General features: G+C 41.1%; 1 protein-coding gene across 1 annotated transcript; it reads left to right on the forward strand.

Moving 5' to 3' along the window:
- Positions 1–22,263: 22,263 nt before the first annotated feature.
- Positions 22,264–25,727, forward strand: LOC311135758 (early growth response protein 1-like). The gene is made up of 2 exons (XM_084169810.1): positions 22,264–22,856; positions 23,427–25,727. The coding sequence occupies exons 1-2, from the start codon at positions 22,646–22,648 to the stop codon at positions 24,683–24,685; spliced, it is 1,470 nt and encodes a 489-aa protein (XP_084025936.1). The 5' UTR covers positions 22,264–22,645; the 3' UTR covers positions 24,686–25,727.
- The last annotated feature ends 1,295 nt before the right edge of the window (positions 25,728–27,022 follow it).

Here is a 27,022-nt window from a genome sequence, read left to right on the forward strand (position 1 = left end):
GCTGGCTGGGAGGAGGAAATACCATCTCACCAGAGAGAGGTTTAGATTCGTTTATTAGTCACATGCACAGGGTCGGGGGGTTCTGAGTGATGGAAGCCGGGAGAACAGGATGTAGCTTGGGTGGCTGAGGTCCTTGATGATCTTCTTGGCCTTCCTGCGACACCTGGTGTTGGAGATGTGTTTGGCTGAGCGTACCACCCCCTGTAGAGCCTTGCGGTCAGCGGCGGTGGAGTTGCCGGACCAGGCTGTGATGCAGCCCACAGTATGCTCTCGATGGTGCTCCTGTAGAACACTGTGAGGGTCCTCGGGGAGGTTGAAGAGTCGCTGTTGTGCCTTCTTCACCATGATGTCCGTGTGGTTTGACCATTTCAGCTCCTCGGAGTTGTGTACACTGAGGAACTTGATGTTTTTGACTGTCTCCACGGCGGCCCTATTGATGAGGATGGCGTGCCCAGCCTGGTTCCTCCTGAAGTCCCCAATCAGCTCCTTTGTTTTGCTGATGTTGAGGGAGGGGTTGTTTACCTGGCACCACACCGTCAGAGTGCCTACCTCCTCTCTGTAGACTGTCTCGTTGTTGTTGGTAATCAGGCCTACTACTGTCATGTCGTCAGCAAACTTGATGATGGAGTTGGAACTGTGTGAGGCCACACAGTCATGGGTATATAGGGAGTACAGAAGGGGACTGAGGACGCACCCTTGTGGGGATTCCGTGTTGAGGATCAGTGTGAAGGGGGTAAAGTTGCCTACCTTCACCACCTGGGGACGGCCCGTCAGGAAGTCCAGGACACAGTTGCATATGGAGGAGTTCAGTCCTAAGGCCATGATCTTTGTGGTGAGATTGGAGGGCACTATGGTATTGAAGGCCGAGCTGTAGTCAATGAACAGCATCCTCACATATGCATTCCTTTTGTCCAGGTGGGTGAGGGCAGTGGTGGAAAAAGTACCTAATTGTCATACTTGAGTAAAAGTAAAGATACCTTAATAGGAAATGACTCAAGTAAAAGTGAAAGTCACCCAGTAAAATACTACTTGAGTAAAAGTCTAAAAGTATTTGGTTTTAAATATACTTAAGTATCAAAAGTAAATGTAATTGCTAAAATATACTTCAGTATCAAAAGTAAAAGTATAAATAATTTCAAATTCCTTATATAAAGCAAACCAGACGGCATCATTTTCTTGTTTTTTATTTACTTACGGATAGCCAGCGGCATGCTCCAACACTCAGACATCATTTACAAATGAAGCATGTGTTTAGTGAGTCTGCCAGATCAGAGGCAGTAGAGTTGACCAGGGATGTGCTCTTGATAAGTGTGTGAATTAGGCAATTTTCCTGTCCTGCTAAAAATTCAAAATGTACTTTTGGGTGTCAGGGAAAATGTTAGGAGTATAAAAGTACATAATTGTTTTTAGGAATGTAAAAGTAAAAGTTGTAAAAAACATAAATAGTAAAGTAAAGTACAGATACCCCAAAAAATGACTTAAGTAGTACTTTCAAGTATTTTTACTTAAGTACTTTAAATCACTGGGTGAGGGCAGTGTGCAGTGGAATGGTGATTGCGTCGTCCGTGGATCTGTCGGGGCGGTAGGCAAATTGGAGAGGGTTGAGTGTGTCTGTGAGGGAGGAGGTGATGTAATCTTTGACTATAGCCTCTCGAAGCACTTCATGATGACGGAAGTGAGTGTTACGGGTCAGCAGTCATTCAGTTCAGTTACTTTCCCTTTCTTAGGCATGAATCTCTCTGCTACTGAGTTGGGGTTCCTTCTCAGTCGCCCACAGAGCAGAATGAGATCAATTGTTGCAGTTGATAGGCTATATATTATAGCTGCAAATGGTTAGGTCAAAATTATAACGCTCAGAAATAGATGGTAGGGATGCTAATCAGTTTATCCTACCCCACCCGATTCCTCCACCTTTTATCCATCAGTTACCCACCCTGACATTTCAGATCCATGTTGTGAGATCCCAACAGGGTCTGGCGTTCCCATTTACTGTAGATTGCTGTGATGATAATTAGCCCTGCAGGCTGATTGATGCCTTGTCATTTTCAGACAATCACCAAACATGACTACAGTAAACTGAGCTATATCAAAGCTACAACTTTGGGGGTCTGGGGTGTTGTATGTGTGGACATGTGAAATTAATTAGAGAATGGACCAGCACTACAGTTTAATTCAGATTCTGTATCAAATGCATTGAGCAGCTAATAGCCATGCTGAAGCCCAGGGCTGCCTTTAAAGGTTAAAGGGCTGACGTTTATTTAATAATTAATTGCGTAAATATCAATTTATAGAGTGACATGTGGCTGCCATGTCTCATCCTGTAGCATCAATTCATTGGGAATGATTACCTACGTTTATAATGTCACATAACAAGCACTTGCCACAGGGTATTACAACTTTAGAAGTGATGCTGATAGAAAATGTAAATTTTATCAAGACATATTACATTGTCTAATAGACAGATACGATTTGCCACACAAGGCTATGCTGCTGTGCGTAGAATAAAGTGTTTAGGACATTTGGCCCTTATGTTTAGCGGGAACATTACTTCAGTTGATGTTTTAATGGTAGAGACACAGACCGTTATCACGTTCATGATTACGTTTGTGATTAAAACCAATTGAATCTAAGGAATAGTTTGGGGCTCTTTATTTTGATGCACGTTCAAACTAAAAATATACAGAGTCCTATAAGTGTATTATTTTAAAGGGGCAGTGCAGTCAAAAACCTACATTTTCCTGTTAAATGTTTTTTCTACCACACTGTCAGTTTGAAATAACACTCTGTGAAAATTATGATAATGCCCTTTTAGTGTAAGAGCTTTTTGAAAAAATGCTTGGAATTTCAGCCTGTTCAGCTGGGATGGAGTTTTTGGCCCACAGTATGACATCATCATCAGATCTGATTATTCTGACCAATAACCAGTCATCTTTATTTGCATTTATACAACGGGTGGGGTCTAATCCTGAATGCTGATTGGTTAAAACCGCATTCCAGCCGGTGTCTATTCCACAAGTTACCACTGGTTAAATCTATGATGTTAAAATGCCTATTTACTCTGTTCCATTTGACTGCACAATTCACTGTCTCATCAGCCCAGCCAGGCAATTTATAAACTCCACTATAAAAAGCATCTAGAGATTATCTAACATTTCTTTTAGACTAACATTTAGTTTTCAAGAGCTGAGATTTATATAAACCTTGCTGTCTCTCCGACATTTGCAACATTGTTTCAATATTCAAACTCGATCTCCAGCTGTCGCATAGTAATGAACGTGTCGGGATGAGACAGACAGCCAGGCAGGCAGCCTTTCTCAGCCAGTCGAAATCATGAATCAGCATATTTTTTTATGGATATATACAAAGAAACATCAATAGAGAACAGGTCAAATGAAACGAAGTGCAGCTAGTTTGCAGTCTTTCCTGCTTCATTTTTGTGATTGTGTTAGCTGAGCTGTGTTTTTGGCTAGCTCCTATGAACAACAGTGTCCTGACGAGAGAGCACATTTTCTATACCAGGTGAAATCTGTTGGTAACCCTTTGTATAAAAGTGATAATGCCCTCGAAGCCGGTGTTTTGAGGATATATTGGCAAGGTTTGCCGGCAACACCCGTGCCAATATATCCTCCAAACACCAACTTTTTGGGTATTATCACTTAAATGTGTCCTCCTACTTTGAAGGGGTAAGCGGGATAGGCTCTAGAGTCTAGACCAGGGGTGTCAAACTAATTTTGCCCCTGGGGCCGCATTCAGTCTTCAACAAGGTCCGTAGGGCCGCACTGATGTTTGAAAAATATTTCCTTGCCGTCAAAATTAGCAAAAATAGTCCTCTATCCACTGTTTTTGGAATTTTCTATGCTCCGGTGATTATTAGCGAGCTGGACACAGTCAATTAACTGTATGAATTTAGGTCCATTATCATTTCTACACAGTTTCGATTCGGTCATTTTAAAGTATATTGAGTGGGAGAACTTGCACAATTGGTGGCTGACTAAATACTTTTTTCCCCCACTGTATATATATATATATATATATATATATATATATATATATATATATATACAGTTGAAGTCAGAAGTTTACATACACTTAGGTTGGAGTCATTAAAACTTGTTTTTCAACCACTCCACAAATTTCTTGTTAACAAACTATAGTTTTGGCAAGTCGGTTAGGACATCTACAAGTAATTTTTCCAACAATTGTTTACAGACAGATTATTTCACTTATAATTCACTGTATCACAATTCCAGTGGGTCAGAAGTTTACATACACTAAGTTGACTGTGCCTTTAAACAGCTTGGAAAATTCCATAAAATGATGTCATGGCTTTAGAAGATTCTGATAGGCTAATTGACATCATTTGAGTCAATTGGAGGTGTACCTGTGGATGTATTTCAAGGCCTACCTTCAAACTCAGTGCCTCTTTGCATGACATCATGGGAAAATCAAAAGAAATCAGCCAAGACCTCAGAAACAAAATTGTAGACAAGTCTGGTTCATCCTTGGGAGCAATTTCCAAATGCCTGAAGGCACCACGTTCATCTGTACAAACAATAGTACGCAAGTAGAAACACCATGGGACCACGCAACCGTCATACCGCTCAGGAAGGAGACGCGTTCTGTCTCCTAGATATTAATGTACTTTGGTGCGAAAAGTGCAAATCAATCCCAGAACAACAGCAAAGGACCTTATGAAGATGCTGGAGGAAACAGGTACCAAAGTATCTATATCCACAGTAAAACAAGTCCTATATCGTCATAACCTGAAAGGCCGCTCAGGAAGGAAGAAGCCACTGCTCCAAAAGCGTCATAAAAAAGCCAGACTACAGTTTGCAACTGCACATGGGGACAAAGATCGTACTTTTTGGAGAAATGTCCTCTGGTCTGATGAAACAAAAATAGAACTGTTTGGCCATAATGACCATCGTTATGTTTGGAGGAAAAAGGGGGTAGCTTGCAAGCCGAAGAACACCATCCCAACCGTGAAGCACGGCGGTGGCAGCATCATGTTGTGGGGGTGCTTTGCTGCAGGAGGGACTGGTGCACTTCACAAAATAGATGGCATCTTGAGGAAGGAAAATTATGTGGATATATTGAAGCAACATCAAGACGTCAGTCAGGAACTTAAAGCTTGGTCGCAAATGGGTCTTCCAAATGGACAATGACCCCAAGCATACTTCCAAAGTTGTGGCAAAATGGCTTAAGGGCAACAAAGTCAAGGTATTGGAGTGGCCATCACAAAGCCCTGATCTCAATCCTATAGAACATTTGTGGGCAGAACTGAAAACGCGTGTGGGAGCAAGGAGGCCTACAAGCCTGACTCAGTTACACCAGCTCTGTCAGGAGGAATGGGCCAAAATTCACCCAACTTATTGTGGGAAGTTTGTGGAAGGCTACCAGAAACGTTTGACCCAAGTTAAACAATTTAAAGGCAATGCTACCAAATAGTAATTGAGTGTATGTAAACTTCTGTCTCACTGGGAATGTGATGAAAAGCTGAGTTGTGATGAAAGCTTAAATAAATCATTCTCTCTACTATTATTCTTAAAATAAAGTGGTGATCCTAGCTGACCTAAGACAGGGAATTTTTACTAGGATTAAATGTCAGGAATTGTGAAAAACTGAGTTTAAATGTATTTGGCTAAGGTGTATGGAAACCTCCGACTTCAACTGTAGTCCCCTGTAGCTCAGTTGGTAGAGCATGGCGCTTGCAACGGCAGGGTTGTGGGTTCATTTCCCACGGGGGGCCAGTATGAAAATGAATGCACTCACTAACTGTAAGTCGCTCTGGATAAGAGCGTCTGCTAAATGACTAAAATGTAAATGTATGTATGAGGTGAGCATGCATTGGTGCTCGGCAGATTTCACAGGCTGCTGAACACACCACAATACCAGATAAACACTTTCAGACATAATTAGTTGGATTAAAACGTGGAATAGGGAACTTAGACACCTGAAGCCTTTGTATGAGTACAGTTGCAGGATTCTTCCATTGCCTTGCTGCTCCCAGCTTCCTGCCAGCAGTGACCCTCTGATCCTGTGTTAGAAACAGCAGTGGTCAGATCACAGGACCTCTCATCTGTAGCCCAGACTCTAGAGCCTATCCCTGCTTACCCTAAGCACACAGCCAAGACAACGCAGGAGTGGCTTCGGGACAAGTCTCTGAATGAGTGGCCCAGCCAGAGCCCGGACTTGAATCCGATCGAACATCTCTGGAGAGACCTGAAAATAGCTGTGCAGCGACTCTCCTCATCCAACCTCACAGAGTTTGAGAGGATCTGCAGAGAAGAATGGGAGAAACTCACCAAATACAGGTGTGCCAAGCTTGTAGTGTCATACCCAATAAGACTCAAGGCTGTAATCGCTGCCAAAGGTGCTTCAACAAAGTACTGAGTAAAGGGTCTGAATACTTATGTAAATGTGATATTTCTGGGGGTTTTTCCTTTTCTTTTTTCTTCTTCAAAAAACCTGTTTTTGCTTTGTCATTATGGGGTATGTAGATTGATGAGGGGGGGAAAAACAATTTAATCCATTTTAGAACAAGGCTGTAACGTAACAAAATGTGGAAAAAGTCAAGGGGTCTGAATACTTTCCGAATGCACTGTTTATATATTATTATAATTATTATGTTTGACAACCCTGGTCGAGATAACCCTATCCGCCAATCAGGGCACTGTATGTAAATATATTTACATTTGTATCAACACGCCCACACAATCAGACTGAGCATTTCAATGGCAAAAGGAGGCTCTGGGAAACAAATGATACAAAATATATTTGAAGTTATTTTCATGAAATAAACCCAAACAGTGATTTATTAGACATACAGTGATGATTTAAAATACAATTAAAAAGACTGCATGGGGGCTTTAATATTTCAGGATTGGGTGCATATAAATGATTATTCGACTGAATACATAACATAGGTTACTGTTCTGCTTTGCCTTTCGCCATGCTCTCAATTCGGATCTCCCCCTACTGAGAGATGAAAACTGCTGCAATTACAGGTTATTTATGGGGAATTTGTGATAATTAATGCTTTTGAAATCTGCTATTATTAGGTTCTCATCGTAGTTCTTGTGTGGTTTTTATTCATACTTTTATTTTGTATTCTATTTTCTATTATTATCTACAGTGGGGAAAAAAAATATTTAGTCAGCCACCAATTGTGCAAGTTCTCCCACTTAAAAAGATGAGAGAGGCCTGTAATTTTCATCATAGGTACACGTCAACTATGACAGACAAAATGAGAAAAAAAAATCCAGAAAATCACATTGTAGGATTTTTAATGAATTTATTTGCGAATTATGGTGGAAAATAAGTATTTGGTCAATAACAAAAGTTTCTCAATACTTTGTTATATACCCTTTGTTGGCAATGACACAGGTCAAACGTTTTCTGTAAGTCTTCACAAGGTTTTCACACACTGTTGCTGGTATTTTGGCCCATTCCTCCATGCAGATCTCCTCTAGAGCAGTGATGTTTTGGGGCTGTCGCTGGGCAACACGGACTTTCAACTCCCTCCAAAGATTTTCTATGGGGTTGAGATCTGGAGACTGGCTAGGCCACTCCAGGACCTTGAAATGCTTCTTACGAAGCCACTCCTTCGTTGCCCGGGCGGTGAGTTTGGGATCATTGTCATGCTGAAAGACCCAGCCACATTTCATCTTCAATGCCCTTGCTGATGGAAGGAGGTTTTCACTCAAAATCTCACGATACATGGCCCCATTCATTCTTTCCTTTACACGGATCAGTCGTCCTGGTCCCTTTGCAGAAAAACAGCCCCAAAGCATGATGTTTCCACCCCCATGCTTCACAGTAGGTATGGTGTTCTTTGGATGCAACTCAGCATTCTTTGTCCTCCAAACACGACGAGTTGAGTTTTTACCAAAAAGTTCTATTTTGGTTTCATCTGACCATATGACATTCTCCCAATCCTCTTCTGGATCATCCAAATGCACTCTAGCAAACTTCAGACGGGCCTGGACATGTACTGGCTTAAGCAGGGAGACACGTCTGGCACTGCAGGATTTGAGTCCCTGGCGGCGTAGTGTGTTACTGATGGTAGGCTTTGTTACTTTGGTCCCAGCTCTCTGCAGGTCATTCACTAGGTCCCCCCGTGTGGTTCTGGGATTTTTGCTCACCGTTCTTGTGATCATTTTGACCCCACAGGGTGAGATCTTGCGTGGAGCCCCAGATCGAGGGAGATTATCAGTGGTCTTGTATGTCTTCCATTTCCTAATAATTGCTCCTACAGTTGATTTCTTCAAACCAAGCTGCTTACCTATTGCATATTCAGTCTTCCCAGCCTGGTGCAGGTCTACAATTTTGTTTCTGGTGTCCTTTGACAGCTCTTTGGTCTTGGCCATAGTGGAGTTTGGAGTGTCACTGTTTGAGGTTGTGGACAGGTGTCTTTTATACTGATAACAAGTTCAAACAGGTGCCATTAATACAGGTAACGAAGAAGTTACAGGTCTGTGAGAGCCAGAAATCTTGCTTGTTTGTAGGTGACCAAATACTTATTTTCCACCATAATTTGCAAATAAATTCATAAAAAATCCTACAATGTGATTTTCTGGATTTTTTTTCCTCAACTTGTCTGTCATAGTTGACGTGTACCTATGATGAAAATTACAGGCCTCTCTCATCTTTTTAAGTGGGAGAACTTGCACAATTGGTGGCTGACTAAATACATTTTTTCCCCACTGTATATTATTATTATTATCACTGCATTGTTGGAAAGAGCTCTCAAGGTAAGAATTTCACTGTACTGTTTTACACCTGTTGTATCCTGTGCACGTGGCGAATAATCTTTGAAATTTGAAACTAGGTTTTTCTTCAGGCTTATTCATGCCCAAAATTGCACTGCAATCATGCTGTTATGGTACAGCTTTCAGTTACTTGTGTTCCACTAGCAAGAAAGTGAGTGATGGATGGATTCACATGCTTCTCTCATAAAATGAGGAACCAACAGTTTTGGAACAAATAAGACGTCATACTGTAATCATACTGCATTATAGTCAAATGATCATGTAACACCATATCACATTTACAGTGAGATAAAATGCCCTTCTCCACCGGCTCTGGGCACTTTAGCAGCATTAACAATATTATCAATTAATAATTTCTAAATATCTTCTCTGCATGACCTATTTCATTTTATTCATTTTCATTATTTTAATGGTCTCATTCTAAGCATAAGACATTGTGAGAGTATATCCTGTGCCATCATATATGTTCATGCCTTCCTGCTAATTTCAGATAGCAGCACAATTTATTGGGGGAGAGAAATTGAAATGTTTGTTCATAAGGGGTCAGAGAAATCCAGTGATGTTACAATGTTGCCCAGTTCTTTGGACCGTAAAGTAAGACTAACGTGGAAACACCTTGTTGAGATGTCCTGTGTCAGCTTGTTACTGCTCTAGGTTAATTGAAGGAGTACTTACTCGTAATCCCAAAGACTGTTGTAGTTTCTGAGAAGAGACTCTGGGAATTCTGGACACATTTTGGACCTACCCTTCCATTTACCTTCACTAGTCACAAAAGGAAGGCAATGGAGACTCCTTAGAAACAATACCAAAGTTAGGAAGAGAGAATAACATTCATAAGTATGCAGTAAGATACACGCATCAATATCCTTTAATCTACTTTGTTGTGTCAAGCTGGATTCCTGTCACGAGACCATAGCCACATGACACAACAAACAGTCAAGAACCCAAGCAAATAGGTCACGACAGCCTCAAAGAGAGGCATTACAACATGCTCATTTCCTGTTGGAAACCAAATATAGATCTGTTCGAGGTGACATTATAGTGAACAACACATTAGACACAGCAATACAGCTGCTCTCACCATTCAAATTAGATCACCCAAAAGAAGCAGAGAATCTTTAAACACAATGTGTGTTTGTGGAGATGGGGGATGAGTCATCAGTGGTGCTGTAATGATTAATCTGATCCTTCCATCCTATTTGTTCCACCTTAACCCTTCCAACTGGTCTCTCTTGTTTCCTTCTTTTCACAACGGCTGGAATCGTCCCAGAGTCACACAAACACATACAAGCACACACATTCATCCCTGCATTATGACCATAGCTATCACTGATGGAGACCAAGTGGATTATAATAATAATATTATTATTATTATTAGATGCAGTGACAGTACACATGAGCGTGACTTACGCTCTGTATGAGGTGAGCATGCATTGGTGCTCGGCAGATTTCACAGGCTGTTGAACACATCACAGGAGCAGATAAACACTTTCAGACATAATTAGGTGGATTAAAACGTGGAATAGGGAACTTAGACTCCTGAAGCCTTTGTATGAGTACAGTTGCAGGATTCTTCCATGGCCTTGCTGCTACCAGCTTCCTGCCAGCAGTGACCCTCTGATCCTGTGTTAGACACAGCAGTGCTCAGATCACAGGGCCTCTCATCTGTAGCCCAGGCCTGGCTCGTCATCGAATTAGTGTCTCTGAATGGTTCCAGAGAGGAAGAGACGAGGAACGGCTAGCTCAAAGGACCTCTGGTGGCCGCTGTCACACTGGGACCCCGCTCGCCGCTCCTCTGTTGTCTCCTCGCATAAGTCACGTGCTGCAGCCGAACGCCTAACGACCAGGACGCGCCACATAGCACATTGCCCTCCAAAGAGGGGCCTCCGCCTGACCAGAAGATAAACCATGTTTGGAGATCTGAAGGGGTGAGGGTGGCAGTGGGGGGATGGGGATCATAGGATATATAAGCAGTTAGGGTTTATTCTACAAGCGTTACTCCACCCTTGGCCTGTATACTCCGGTCATCAGTAACAGTGACCTCTCTCCTGTCACCTCTGGCAGTCAAGCTGTCCTCCAGACCCACTGCACTTGATGAGCACTCTCCCCTGGGCCCTTCTCTCTCTCTCTGCTCATGGTGTCGTTGGAATATACATCAGCTTGTTTATTTTCCCTCTCCGCATCTCACAATGTGTGTATGTTTTGAGCAGTTTGTTGTCACAGAGGCTTGTCCCCTAGGCATACAAGTTACAAAACATGAACCACTTTTCCGTACTGTAAGATGTAGGTCAGCTTCTGAGAAGAATAGCTGCATCGTCTGTCATAGTGAGGAGAGGATTTACATGATAAGGGTAACAGCAGAAATACTAGCTGCGTTCAATCATTCCTGCGTTTTGCAACATTAATGAGTTCATACTACTGTCCCTGGCTCCCTGCAATCATAGACATGAAACAATAAGCGTCAACAATATCATGCATGTTGTAAATACTGTAATGTGAGTGTGATTGAATGGAAACCAATGTCATCACATTGGACCAATTGTCTGATTCCAAAATATAAAATGAATTTAAAATAGTGTCTAGCCGAGTGCAGTCCCATATAATGTAATGCGTATGAATGTTGTGTGATTCATTTTAAATCTAACATCGTTAGGAGATCCGTCATCAACTAACGCCAGCTTTAGCTCCTCTGCCCACTTGCACAGCTATAGTGTTTTAAGTTGAGTAACCTTTACTGTTTCCATGGAAACTGGGAGTCCGAGGCTCTGAATATCAGACATAAGGACACATGAGCATCTATTTACTCTACAGAGAGGCAATTCATATCAGCATTTCATATAAATGTAAGGGTCAATGATCCTTATGTCGTTTCAACGAAAAGGATCAATCAAGAAGCACCTCAAGCACTATTGACAATGCAAACAAAAATGTTTGGCTTCCAAATTGATAAGGAAGGATATTGGAAATACTGAAAACAACTGAACTCCAACCGTTTCAGGTGGGGATGAGTAATACACTCAATTCAAACCCATTGTATCACACCAATAAAAGTACATAAATAAATCTGTAGGGGGAGCTGTCACTGTATTAGTTCCTTAGAAAAAATATTCCAGTTTGGAAAAAGGCCAGAAGTGCATTCCCATCCTGAGGGGCTCCAAAAATCCTCAGGATAACACAAGTGTAATAGTTTCTTCCTTAAACATACATGTGTAAATGTATTTTTAGCACTGTCTCTGTGCACTGTGTGCCTGTAGAAATTGTATGTAAATGCAGTTTGTTGGTATAAATGTTGTCTTAATAACTAATTAATCAAAATGAGATTTTGGGATCATTGAACAGCTACTATTTAAAACAGCCTGGGCTGCATTATGTGGTTGATATTACAGCATCCTGCACCATCCCTGGACATGTTACATGTCCTTTAGGACAAACTCCTTCAGAGTGATATTTAGCCACTGAATTCTCATTTGTAAAAAGTGGAAATCCAAAGGTAATTGGTGACACTGGTGAATAAGAATTGGTGACACTGATAGATGAATAAGAGGTGAAAGATTTTAGTCATTTTCTTAGGTTTTAATAATGAATTTCCCCCTCCAAATATAATTATCAAGCTTTACTCAAATGTATTCTTAGGCAATCGGTAGGATGGCTGGACCTGATATTTTCTATCACTCTACAAACTACTATTTTGTGACTAAATGTACAACTCAGCCAGACAGATCCCCATCTTTATAGTTGGCCTGTGCACAAATTATGTCACACTGAAGATCTATTACAAAGCAATTTGTCATGGACGTTAGTCATTAGATCAAGTCTCCATGGCAATGAGGAGAATTGACAAGCGTTGTGGTTTATCATTGTGGTTATTTCCCACCCTGCAATGCCACGTCATATTAGAACAGGGAGGCAATGGACCATGTCCACAATGACTCACTGTGTTCTAGCTCTGGGGATCTAAATCTACTATGACGATTGACTGACCATTGATTCAATAAGCAAGTAAAAAGTATGAAATCATCAATTATAAGCCCCTGTCTTTCCAAGCAGATTATTTAATGGATTGGAGCTTTATCGAGACCATTGTGAAATCCATTGCCTGGTTTAGTCATATTAAAGGATGGTTTCTGAATTAGACATTAGAGTACATTAAAACAGGTTGAATGTAATGTGAAATATTTAAGCCTCCACACCTATAAGTTCACAATGCTAGTATGATGAAAAGAGGTTGGTGTGGAGCCCAGTGGAGAGAAGGGACCCTAGGAGTTTCTAGACTGTAATGTGACCATAGCGATGAAAGAAAAGCAGGAGTGTAAGAAAATACCAGAAATATAATTTGATCTGTTTCAAAAGCACATGGATGTTACTGTTCGGTACAGTAAGTACCTTACTGTGATTGTTTTCAATTAAAATGGTCAAAAATAAATGAAAACAGCTTCTTAGCAAAACGTAATATCTCAAGCAAGACTTTTGCTAGGACTGTCTGGGAGTGGACTGATAGAGGGGCCTAATGGGAGGGATGTGTAACCTAAAAACTATCTGTTATTGGCAGAGAGGAGGGCAAACTTTCTTTGTTATTTGTCTTTTAACTTACAAGCTGAAATTTCAGGCAATCTTTTCAAACAGCCCTTACATTAAAAGTGCATTTTCACAATTTCACAGTATTATTCCAACCAGCACTTCCCTTTAATAAAAGATAACCATTATAGCTACTTATTTTCAAGACATGACAAATAGCACAGTAGAGCCATATCCTGAGACAGTGTTTAAAAATATATATGTATTTTTAATGAAATTAGCACATATAATTAGAGACTATTCATCAAATAACATTGGATGCCCCTAACTTCCTCTCCCTTAGTTGGATGACTTGGTGGAAAACATTACAATTCTATATATACACTGAGCAAAAATATAAACGCAACATGCAACAATTTCAAAGATTTTACTGAGTTACAATTTAAATAAATTCATTAGACCCTAATCTGTGGATTTCACATGACTGGGAATACAGATATGCATCTGTTGATCACAGATACCTTGAAAAAAAGGTAGGAGCGTGGATCAGAAAACCAGTCAGTATTTGGTGTGACCACCATTTGCCTCATTCAGCGCAACACATCTCCTTCACATAGAGTTCATCAGGATGTTGATTGTGGCCTGTGGATTGTTGTCCCACTCGTCTTCCATGGCCGTGCGAAGTTGCTGGATATTGGCGGGAACTGGAACACACTGTTGTACACGTCGATCCAGAGCATCCCAAATATCATTCATAAACATAATACCTTCATTGAGACACAGTGTTTGAGACATTGAGACACAGTGTTTGAGACACAGTGTTTGAATCCCCAGCAAATACAGATGGTGTCACTGACATTTAGCTCAGAGATGATTTTAAACAGAAGTGACCCGCTCTACTGGAAAAGGCCAAGACCGGCAGGCTATCTCGCATCATGTGAGATCATTGTCTATCTAATCCACTCACAGCAATTTACTAACCACATCAGAAATGAGGTTATATTGCGACAAACCGTGTTTACAATAACGATGCTGCTAAAGGTCTGATCTGACTTGTGGAAATGTGTGTCTGCAAGACAGAGTTTCAGGAGAGGAGTGCTGTGGTCAGGTCAGGCCTAACATTACACTTTAGACCTGGTTTGGGTGGGCTGTTGAGGAAGCAGTATGCGTCAGTATCACACCTCAGCCCCACTCATGTTCCAGTGCAGGTGGATTAAATCTGTACTGTAGTATAGGATTAATATAGTTGGCGGATGGTGAGGGTGGGCTTCAGGGGGAAGTCATTGTCATTGCAGACTGAACTGTTTCTTCTCATGGAAACAGTGAGTGGGCAGCTGCAAGTAAACAGGGCATCACTGTATAGGGGAGAGTGGGGTAAGTTGAGCCAAAGGGTTAAATTGAGCCACCCTTTTTTCTAGGAAACCATATACAAAATGTATAATTTGACCAAATATTTAGGAAGAGCTCATCATTTCATTGAGTCTGTGGAGGAAGAAACCACATGGAAAAAGTGGTAAGGAAGTTAGGTACAAAAAACGGATTTTCACCAAGTCAAATTAATTTATTGTGTTAAAGGTTTCATGATGCTTGTATCTAAACCAACGTAGATCATTTTAAGATTGTTCTATACATCAGTTGGGGTCTCTATAAGTTTCAATATGTGGTCCTAAACCTAGTATGAAAGAGCATCCTTGTAGCTGTGTGGGCTAATATAGTCAAAATGTTTGCCTTGGGGTATGTTGAGCCATTGGTTGAGCAATAGCAAGGCATAATGCAAGGCATTATCATTGGGATATGAGGTAACAACAGGGCCTGGCCTGTGTTAAAAGTGTTTTTTAAAGTACAAAGTGTTAAAATATGCTTAAAATGGTTAAAAGACAAAAACGTAATTGTGATTGTGTTTAACTGTGTTTGCGAAATAAAATTACACATGGTTTTAAAAAGGTAGTGGTAATATTTAATTCCGTACATACATTTGTAGGCAGCTTATCTTACCCTGTCCCACAGCTAAACTTACCCTATACCCAGGGTAAGTTGTGCCAAGAGACCACTTTTTTTGGGACATGCTATGTTTTCAAAACTGTAATGTTTACATAAATTCTGATTATTTCCAGGGATACACAACATCCAGAAATAGATGTAGATATCTGTATTATAAAGAATATTATATTTTCCTTGACAGAGTGATGAAGAATGTAAAAATCCCTAAACTTACCCCACTCTCCCCTACAGTTCAAAGACCAGTGGTGCTGTTCTTGGCCAACAAAGGCTACATCTATTGTGTTGCGATGTCCAAACTCACTGATATTCTATACATATTACACACAAGTTTACAATCTGACAAGAATAATCCTATTTAGAAGTGATTTTAGAGACTTTAATATCTAATAAACCATGTGACATAGTAAATACAGATGTATGTACTGTAATTTGCTTTTCTTTACTGGATCTCATTGAATAAATAGAATTTGGAAAGGTCTAACTGTGTCAGTATTGTATAACTTCATGTTCTTATGCTTTGTGGGGGTCAACTAAGACAATTATTCAAGAGAGTTCAAGAGGAGTGCACCATTTCTCCCTGATGATACAGAATAAAGGCATCCTGTAAATGTCATCTAATGTCATCTGATATGTAGGCCACGTTATCTAAGGATTAAATACTTTTATCTCAGTGTGAAACTGCGATTGATTTTCAAAACCCACATGGTGTTGTTCAGAATGCAGAAAATTAAGTAGGAAGTATACACATGACAATGCCATTCATCCAAAAACAAAAAGCACACACACACATTATAAAGATATTTACAGTTTGTCTATTCTTGCCATTACATGAGCAATCATTCTAGTTAAACCGCAACTGTTTTACCCTGAGTCTCGTCACTTGCCTTGTGTTTTTCCCCCTGAACAGCCCCTGTTACAGTTTCCAAACTCAGCAGAAAACCACGGGGGGCTAAATTTGTCAGCCAACCACAAAAAAATAAAAATAATTAACAGGATGATAGGGTCTTGAAATAGAGCATTTAACAAAAAGCTCCGTTATTCAACAATCCTTTAGATATATTGACAGAACTACTTTGATTGTGTACTTGGCTACCCTTTGGCATGTGTTTGTATATTGTGACACAGTCATGCATACATACATACACAATGCACATATGATGCACGCACACATGCCCATGCCTGTATTTCCACTTAGTCTACTCTGATGACATCTGTCTAGATCTAAAACAAAAAGTGAACTATTGCCAAATGACAAACAACAAAAGTATATTCTGTTGTAAGAAAAAAGTAATTTTCAAGCATTATTTTTCAGCTTTGGTGTGAATTCTTCGTGTCATGCGATGTGATTGTTAAATTAAGTTTGTGAAAGGCCTCTCAGAGCCAGAGGGAAGGAGAGAATCCGCCTGTGTTTCTATAGTAGGAGATGCTTCCGGAGGTATGGGGGTTGGAGGAATATAAGAATGATACTAGACAGACAAGCCTAGTAGCTGGTCAAGTTCCACCGTCTGCATGCCAGAAAGGACCAGATGCTAGCTAGAGTGAGCACACACACACTGCATTCTTTCACTCTCTAACTGTCACAGTTCTCAGAGGAAAGAGTGATCCCTATATATAGACCCAGTGACCAACACAGAGCTGGCCATAGGTAGTAAAGCGTATTATCACTGAATGCATGACAATAAAATAAATGAAAAGTGAAGAAAAGGGGAGGCATAAAATGGTACGATTTATGTCATTTTATCTCTGAAAGGAGGTCAGTTGTAGCTGGGAACTGAGTGTCTATTGCTTACTCTCTCACCACTTCTATGCACCCATTTGCCTTCCTCTGATGGGGAACGATCCCTGGCCTCTCAACTGGGCATTGCACACATGAGAACAGTAAAACTCGGATAACTGAGTGAACCCTCATCTATTAACAAACCTTACAGCTATTATAAAGTCAGAGCACAGACATCCTTTGATACAATGGCATAGCCAGGAATAATAATGGCAAACCTTATTGCAAATGAAATAGGATACATGTAAATATGACCGTGAGTATTCATATTTGTGTATGCAAACACTGACACAATATAGATGGAAATCAAGGAGCTCATTATTCAAGTGACAACATGCTGACCTTATAAATAAATAACCATGTGTAGTACTAGAACTGTGTAGTGGGCTAGTGTTTCCATCTAGATGCAGCATTGTGTTATGCTGGCCATTAATCAGACCCGGCCTGGGGGGAACCGCTGTAGAGTAGAGACCCTGACTGACCACAAGCCACTGGCTAATATACTGTATATACAGGAAGCCCTGATCTGTGTGATTCACTGAGGACCACAGGCAGCCCATCCACGTTATGACCCTCTTGATAGAGCTCCAGGTCTCTCTCCCTCTTTAGTAATTTACTGGGCCTGTTTGATGATAAACAATGTGGAGGTATTTCCTTCTTTATGTGAATAGCACTCATCCAGTCTGACTGAATAGGACCAGTAATAATCAGACATCCCCTGAATAGGACCAGTAATAATCAGACATCCCCTGAATAGGACCAGTAATAATCAGACATCCCCTGAATAGGACCAGTAATAATCAGACATCCTGAATAATCAGATTGCATTTGTCACAGGGCTTTTCTGATCTTAACTTTGTGAATAATTAGTGTAATTTATATTTTGACTTTTGAGTTCCCTCTGTGTATTCTTTGCTAACAACAGATAAATCATTGACAACTCAGTAGGAATAAAGAAAGAACACAAGACCTACAATTACATCCAAAGACATGTTGGTCCATAATTCAATAGAAATCTCAAATGAATTAACTGGAAGTCTATTAATCTGACCCCGTTACAGCTCAGCAACCTCTCCTTCTATTCCAATACGTGGCTGTTTGTTTCCTTGAATAGTCTGCACAAGAATTTCACAAAGACTACAAAAGATAAGGCAGAGAAATCACTTGGTCCGCGTTGGGAGATTACATGTTGAGAAATAGAAAAATCAAGAGATGTGTAATCTGAAAGCTCAGTTGTAATTGAAAGAGTGAAAGGAAGCTGTGTTTGTGAGAGTGAAAGGAAAAAGGCTGTGTTCACATTTGACTCTGGCCTGGCACCCCGCTGTGACATCACGGAGAGCAGGAAACATCACCACTTCCTGTTTTGTGAACTCTGGTACAGTAATCTAAAAAAGACACGTAAAATGTTGAGATAAGATTATATGGGATGCAAATGATCTCACACTGTGTATCTGCTTTCCTAGTGACTTCTATTCCCTTTGGAGCAATGATCAATAATGTGTTATGTCTGCAATTATCCTTAATGATCATCATTGAGCGGGGAATTTATTTACGAGGGCTTATTTACGATGGGTTCAAAATATATTTCCATTAAGGAAAATACCCTGAGTATACCACATGGATACCTTGGAGACTCCCTCACTATGGCAACCATTTGAAGTGATTATATAGGCCTATGTTCATGTATTACTTGCACAGTGAATCTACCTCAGTGCAAGCATTTTTTATGGGGATAGTTTCATAGCTGCCAACATGGTGACATCCTGTAGCTAAGCCAATGCAAACACACTAGACACTAGACTAGTCTGACTGATGGTCATGTGTTTTAGGTAGAACTGCAGAAGATGAACAATATATATCTGTGTGTGTGTGTGTGTGTGTGTGTGTGTGTGTGTGTGTGTGTGTGTGTGTGTGTGTGTGTGTGTGTGTGTGTGTGTGTGTGTGTGTGTGTGTGTGTGTGTGTGTGTGTGTGTGTGTGTGTGTGTGTGTGTGTGTGTGTGTGTGTGTGCGTGCACAATGACAAAACGGGTGTTGGCCATGACACAACTATTACCTGTGTCATGGTGTAAAAACCTAAATAATGATGGCAAGATGAGCTCAGCTGAGAGAGTGATGTGGAGACAGTACAGGCCTGTGCAGCAGAGATGAGGGAGCACTCTCTCTCTCTCTCTCTCTCTCTCTCTCTCTCTCTCCCTTTCTCTCTCTCTCTCTCTCTCTCTCTCTCTCTCTCTCTCTCTCTCTCTCTCTCTCTCTCTCTCTCTCTCTCTCACTTTCAGCGAGGGACCAGGGATTAATTAGATATCAGCTGCTGAGCAAGGAGAGAGGGGGAGAGTAAGGGAGGGGGAGAGGAGGCGAGGGTGAGACTGCAGTAGGGAGAAGCCCTGTCAGGGAGGGAAGCATTCCTCTCTCTTATCTGCTGCACTGCGTGGGCCATGCCATGGGGGGGACACTGATGCTGAGGAGAGAAGAGAAGAGGGAGGGAAGGGGGTTCCCGCCTCCGCCAAACCACAAGAGGAAAATACCACAACAATTTATTGGTGGATCACGCCCTGTATGTCTTTTTATCCTGTCTTTTATAACTCTTAAAATGGTGGATGACCTTCCGTTTTTCCCATCTCGTATCTGAGATACTAGCCTGCATCATTTGACTTAATAGCTGCTTACTGTTCAGAAGACTATCACAAACCCATTGTATTGCCAAAAATACAGTACATTTACTCACATATTTATTTGCTGTCTCCACAACAGAGAAAATTCAATCACTGAGTATGAGATGGTCTTACTGCAACTGTAATGACTGCTGTAATAACATTAGTTGTTGGTGTTGTAAGAAACAGTAGGCCGATATAATTTAACAAAATGACTACCATAAAACTTCAATTAAACGTCAAGTCTCAAATAGCTGCCTGTCCTTTTTAATTGCCGGCAACGGCACACATTTCAGTAAAGAAATGCTTGTTTGAAATCAACTCTGGGTCTAAATGAATTGTTTACAAGGTTACCATGAATTGTGTACCAGGTGTAGAGCTGCAATATCTAACTTTTTGGGTGACCTGAACCAAATTCACATAGAAATGTGAGTTATAGATCTGTCATTGTCATTGAAAGCAAGTCTAGGAAGCAGAATATATTTTATATGTATGCCAATAATCAGTTTTTATGCCTGTAAGAAACTGCTAGCAATTTGCTGCTAACAGCTGAGAACTGCTAGCTAAGTGACAAGCACAAAAACATTCAACAATTTCAGGAGTACATACTAGTGGCAAAAGTAAGAACTGCCGAAAATGCACAGTCAAAGAGGAGAATATGAATTATTCTGTCAAGGAAAAGTTGTTTTTTTACTGTGACATTCGGCGGAGTCTCTATTAGTGCACTAACATTTTTATGAGTCTAATACTAAATACATGTCATTTAACGGTAAAATGTATTACATTTTAATGTGGCATGTACAAAACCAGTCATGATGCTTTTATCTGATTGTCAAACAAATTACTTCAAAACATTTGATGAATGGAAAGAGACATCTGTTACAAACACCATAAGTGTAATGACATTCGGTGAATGTCATTAGGCGTACTTCACAGAGGTGTCTATTATTCATGAAGACATAAATGTGAACATTAATCCCTAGACTGAACCAGAGTCATAAAGTAGGACAAATTACATAACAACCTGTGATCTGGGATATCTGAAGCCAGTCACGTAGCAGTCAATAGCCCCTCTCACACTGCGTAGCCGACACACTGAGCCAGGGAAACCTGCCAGTCTCTCACTTCTTCTTTCTCATTTCACGCAGCACCAAAAAAATGTGATGGCATTATGTGACAGCTCAGTTTTGTCCTATTTTACCATCATTAATACGAAACCAAGGAAGTCTGCCAGAAATAGGGAGCATGCTCAGTTGAGATACCACTGCGTCGAGGGCTTTATTGCGCCTGGCTTGACTTCAGAGAACCCGCCACAGAGAACAGAACAGGCAGAACGGAGCACATCTCTATCGGATCGAACGCTCTTACTTGTGTGTTCAAATAAGAACATTTTACTGTATTATATAGCCAAATATTGCAATAAAGTTTTCTCTTTGCGTTTTCTGGAATTCATGCACTGTTTGAGCCCCAAACGTGGGGCAATCCAGTATCACTTTCTCACCTAAATAGAATATTGCAGTCTTTTAAAACTAGCTCCCGTAGCCTAAATAGTGTCCAATAAGTAGATAGAGCCGAGAAAGAGACTCGCCTGAATTGAACAAGAAACCCCCCATGGGCAGCGGAGTTGGCTTTGACCTGTATGTCCAATTGCGCAGAGAGCAAGCTTATGATCAAAGGTCTAGTGAAATAGCTTACTGTACAGTGCCATTTTTTGTGCAACCTACAAATCTTCCATAATGAACAACTTCATGCAATAGCATAGGCTATAGTTTGATTAGTGCCCAGAACACATGGTTTGCCCAAACCATCTTGGACAACATCTCGCAAATAATCTTGCATTGAGTGAGTCTTGCTCTGAAGATATATTGAACTCTAATGGAAGTAAGAATGTTTGCGGCCACTGAAATAAATGGACACTTCTTTTTGATTAAAGATCAGATTGTGCCAAGAGTAACACCTGTCCCAAGACTAACATTACGACCGCTATACTACCAGGCCACTGGAGACAGTAGGGATTTGTTTTATATATATGTGTATATATCCAAACAATTGTGATCTAGCCTATTGCATAATAACTTTTTTTTTTTTTTTTTTTTTTACGTGCTGGATTTGAACAGGTCTTGCACATTTATTGCCGAGCTCTGATCAGAATTACCACTGGAAACGCTTAATAAGAGCAAGGAAGTGGAAACCCACCGGAACCGGTTCGTGTGACGGGACAACCTTATATGGCGTGTCATAGCCGAGGTTCCGGCAATTGCGGAGCGCTGCATTGATAGGGAAACTGCATTTATTCCGAAAACAACGGCAAAACAGCAGTGGCCGTCGCTTATTTCTATATGGAAACTACTTTTGTTATAATATGCACCGTGTGAAATATCTGAATTTTGTACAATATCTGGATAAACAGTCTCCCGCTCTCTCCATTTACTCTGACAAGCCTTCTGTGTACTCCACTGCGTTGCCTAAATATGGCTTTCCTCCTTTCCTTATTTGGACATTTACGTCACGGCAAGAGGCTTTATAAAGCGGTGGAATCCTCAGCCTAGTGAAACAGTTCTCGGAGCCAAACAGATCTTATGACAGTACACGACAGAGCAGACAGCCCCATAGTAGGCTAGTTTAGAATTTATTCTAGCACACACCAAACACGTGAACTAAAAGAGAAAACACAACAACTACACATTTCTTAATTCTTGATCATACTCACACGTCAGGATTATTAGAAAAAAATGAATGAACCACAACATTGTTTTTGAAGACTGGGACCTTTTGCAAAGAAGCGTAGTTGAAAGCAGCAAAACCTTTGAGATCTTTCAGCATGGGATTCCTCTGACCATCTTCCTCAACAAGTGCAGCAGCAGCATCTTCAGAGTTCCCCTCTAAAGCCAGCTGGTAATCTCCTCTCATCTGAGACAAGCAGCACCAGCACCATGGCTGCAACCAAGACAGAGATGCTCCTCTCAGCCCTTCAGATCTCAGACCCACTAGGCTTCCCCTACTCTCCCATGGACAGCTACCCCAAGTTGGAGGAGCTGATGTTGCTCCACTCCTCAGGGACCCCGTTCCTGGCTGCCTCCACAGCAGAAGGTGTAGGCTTTGGGACCGGGGAGCCAGGAGACTCATACGAACATCTGAATGAAGGTAAGGGCTGCTCTAACTCTAAACTCTTTATGGTTTCATTCAGAAATATGCATGAAAATGTGCATAATCTTTTAGGTTGCATTTGAGTTCTGACATACAGTCTATGCAAAAAATATGAATATGCTAAGATGTTTGGATAAACTATAAATAGCTTTAAAAAGTGTTATTATTATAGTGCATAGAGCTATACTGGTATTTGTCTTCTTTAACGATTGGATGATTGAACTTTTGCAACAAAAAATAACTAAAAATGAATGAATATGTAGTATAGTTCTATGATATAACTTATTGCGTAATTTACATGCATTTGGTGCAAATATGAGACAGTATTACTATTTTCATAAACTGCATGATCATTGATAGACAGTCATAAGGGGTCGAAATTTGGGGGAATTCTCTTGTATTGTGTCAGCACCTTGTAAGTTGATGTATTTTGTATGAGCCAGCAGGATTCTTCTGTGCTTACCCCCTGAATCCTAAACAGTAGTGGGGGCTGCCATCTGCAGCAAATGTAAATGTGCTTTTACATGGCAGCTGTTAAATGCTAACTGTTTGTTGTTGTTCTTTCAGATACATTACCTGACATCTCTATCGGCTGTGACAAGTCTCTTATCGACCAGACCTACTCAACCCCTCGCCTGCCCTCTATCTCCTACACAGGGAGGTTCACCCTGGAGCCTGCAACCAGCTGCAGCAACAGCATGTGGGCAGAGCCATTATACAGCCTGGTCAGTGGGCTGATAGGCATGTCCCAACCGCCCACCTCAGTTGCCTCATGCTCCTCTGCTGTGCCGGTCAGCTCCTCCTCCCACACCATGAGCTGCCCCGTCCAAATCGGTGATTCCAACCCCATCTACTCGGCTGCACTCACCTACTCCAGTGTTAGCCCTGACCTCTTCCCTGACTCTAACCAGTCCTTCCCCAGCCCCTCAAACAGCTCAGTCCAGTACCCACCGCCCACCTACCCCAGCAGCAAGACCTGCTCCTCCAACATGGCTCTGCCCATGATCCCAGACTACCTGTTCCCCCAGCAGCAGGGTGAGATCAGCCTGCTTCCCCCTGACCAGAAGCCTTTCCAGTCTCAGAGCATCCAGCAGCAGCTCTCCCTCACACCCCTGTCCACCATCAAAGCTTTTGCCACACAGACTGGCTTTCAAGATCATAAAGGTTCCTACCAGTCTCAGCTGGTCAAACCCAACCGCATGCGCAAGTACCCCAACCGCCAGTGCAAGACCCCTCCCCACAAGCGCCCCTACGCCTGCCCCGTGGAGACGTGCGATGGCCGTTTCTCCCGTTCAGACGAGCTGACACGCCACATCCGTATCCACACGGGCCAGAAGCCCTTCCAGTGCCGCATCTGCATGCGCAAATTCAGCCGAAGCGACCACCTGACCACACACATCCGCACGCACACCGGCGAGAAGCCCTTCGCCTGCGACATCTGCGGCCGCAAGTTTGCCCGCAGCGATGAGTGCAAAAGGCACACCAAGATCCACCTGAGGCAGGCGAAGGACAGAAAGGTGGAGAAGGCAGGGCCCACCCCCATGGTCATCCCCTCCCCAGTCTCAGGGTTCTCCTCCCCCTCCACATCATACCTCTCTCCCAGCTCCTCTTACCCCTCCCCAGTGCCCTCCTGCTACTCCTCCCCAATGCACAGCTCTTATGGCTCCCCATCAGTCAACACCATGTACTCCTCAGCCTCCAGTATATTTCAGACACAGGTTTCCACCTCATACGGCTCCCCCACAAACGTTTACATCTCCCAAGTGGGCACTCCTCAGTCAGAACTGCAGTCCACCCTCTCTCTAAAAAACATTGACATCTGCTAAGACTTTCACATCTTTAATTATCATTAATTTTTTACTTTTGACAAGAAAAGAGGCAAACAACATTGTTACCTTTTCGAATGCACTTTTACTCCCTCTATGTCCATACAGCGATTAAAGATCATGAAACATGACAGAGAGAGACGACGAGGATAGAAAGGGAACCATTTCTCTCTTCAACTCAACCTCATTACTTCAATGAGTCTTCAGAGATCTAAATAACATAGAATATTGTGCTTTGGTGGGACTTTTGATACTGACAACCTGAAATTCCAAAACACTGATGGTACACAAACATCCCCATGTATACTGTACATGTGCCATGTCTTGTTTTTCATCCTTTTAGACTTTGTAGATTAACGTTCTTTACATGGTATCATTTGAACTTGATGGCATCATTTTTCTCTGAATATATTTTCTCTTGTAGTAACAATGTGTGATAACTTTATTGGAGAAGAACAATGAAGTATTCGAGAATGTTAACTGTAACACTGACATTTGTTTCTATGCTTTGTATATATCACCCACTGGTACTATCTCCCCTGTTGTTCTTCTTTCACCATGAAATAATGAACTTTCTTCATTATCAAAGTTTTGGTGCCTTTTGTGAAGCTTAGCAAGCAAAACTATGTTTTGTTTATCACCCTGTGATTGGATGCATTGCATCTAAAGTAGCCTTAAAGTGTATTTTCCACGGAATGTAAGAGATTTTAAGGGGCAACTTGGAGGAAACAGAGGTCACAGCTTACACAAGAATGTAAGCGAAATAATATATTTTGTATAACTGAAATGTAAATACAGTATGTACATATTCAGGAGTCAAAATGTTTTTGTTACCTACTGAGTAGGCATGGGATTTTTGTATGTATTTACATGCAGTTCCTTATTTTGTGGTTATTTTTATTTGTTATTGTGTTTGTTAAAGCAAGTGACTGTTTTTGGCTTCTTAAGACATTGAATGCGCTTAACTGCCAAATATATTTGGTGTACATGATATCCTTCAAGACCAGGGATATTAATAAAATATATATTATGATAAAATTGAGTTTTTTCCCCCTCATTTTCTCAATCAATATTGCCCCACTCTACCAGAGACATACATTTAAATGAAACATCAAAGCACACATTGATGTTATTTGTTGAAAATAAAATGCATCTATTTAAACTGAAGAATAGAGCATTAGGGTTAGGGCAGAATATTACATTTGATGTCCAATACCACCATACTATTTATAGAGCCAGGGGCCCTGGTCAAAAGTAAGTAGTGCACTATATAAGGAAAAGGGTGCAATTTGGGATACATCAAGTGTCGTGACAGCAGAACAGTCTCAGGCCTCTCTCTGCTGCCAAGCCTCGGTCAATTCTCACACACACTGTCAGCTCATGGCTGCCATGTTTGATGTTGTTAGCCATGTTAAAGTGTTGTTTTAAGGATGCCTGTAATAAAGCTTTGTTGTTTCTGCCAAATCCCTTCACCATCGTTGCATTAAGGATTGTAGACAACTTTTTTCATCATGGTGTTAAAGGAGCAATGGTGTAATCAAGAAATCCCATGCATGCTATTCAATAATGTAGCAGAAGTGCTCATTCAGAGGAACCCCAAATCAAAGATGACAGCAGAAAGATTTTGCAATATTCATCATATACTTGATACAGTTTAATGAGTCACAGAGTAGAATAAATATACATGATTTAATAAGTTCTTAATATGTAGCGAAATATCTATCTTAAATCTAATTTCTAATTAAACAGTTAAGAACCGTATATCCATATTCATAAATTAAAAGTAACAAAGTTATAACAACCATGTGCTTTTGAAACAGATCAAATGATATTTCTGGTATTTTCTTACACTCCTGCTTTTCTTTCATCACTATGGTCACATTACAGTCTAGAAACTCCTAGGGTCCCTTCTCTCCACTGGGCTCCACACCAACCTCTTTTCATCATACTAGCATTGTGAACTTATAGGTGTGGAGGCTTAAATATTTCACATTACATTCAACCTGTTTTAATGTACTCTAATGTCTTATTCAGAAACCATCCTTTAATATGACTAAACCAGGCAATGGATTTCACAATGGTCTCGATAAAGCTCCAATCCATTAAATAATCTGCTTGCAAAGACAGGGGCTTATAATTGATGATTTCATACTTTTTACTTGCTTATTGAATCAATGGTCAGTCAATGGTCATAGTAGATTTAGATCCCCAGAGCTAGAACACAGTGAGTCATTGTGGACATGGTCCATTGCCTCCCTGTTCTAATATGACGTGGCATTGCAGGGTGGGAAATAACCACAATGATAAACCACAACGCTTGTCAATTCTCCTCATTGC

This window comes from Coregonus lavaretus (genome assembly GCF_964263955.1).
Source record: "Coregonus lavaretus genome assembly, chromosome: 10".
NCBI lineage: Eukaryota > Metazoa > Chordata > Actinopteri > Salmoniformes > Salmonidae > Coregonus > Coregonus lavaretus.

Bases quoted from the DNA above. Each gene is read 5' to 3' on its own strand.
- LOC311135758 (XM_084169810.1), top strand. From the start codon at position 22,646: ATGGCTGCAACCAAGACAGAGATGCTCCTCTCAGCCCTTCAGATCTCA. The intron at 22,857-23,426 runs GTAAGGGCTGCT...TTGTTCTTTCAG, and splicing joins ATACGAACATCTGAATGAAG to ATACATTACCTGACATCTCT.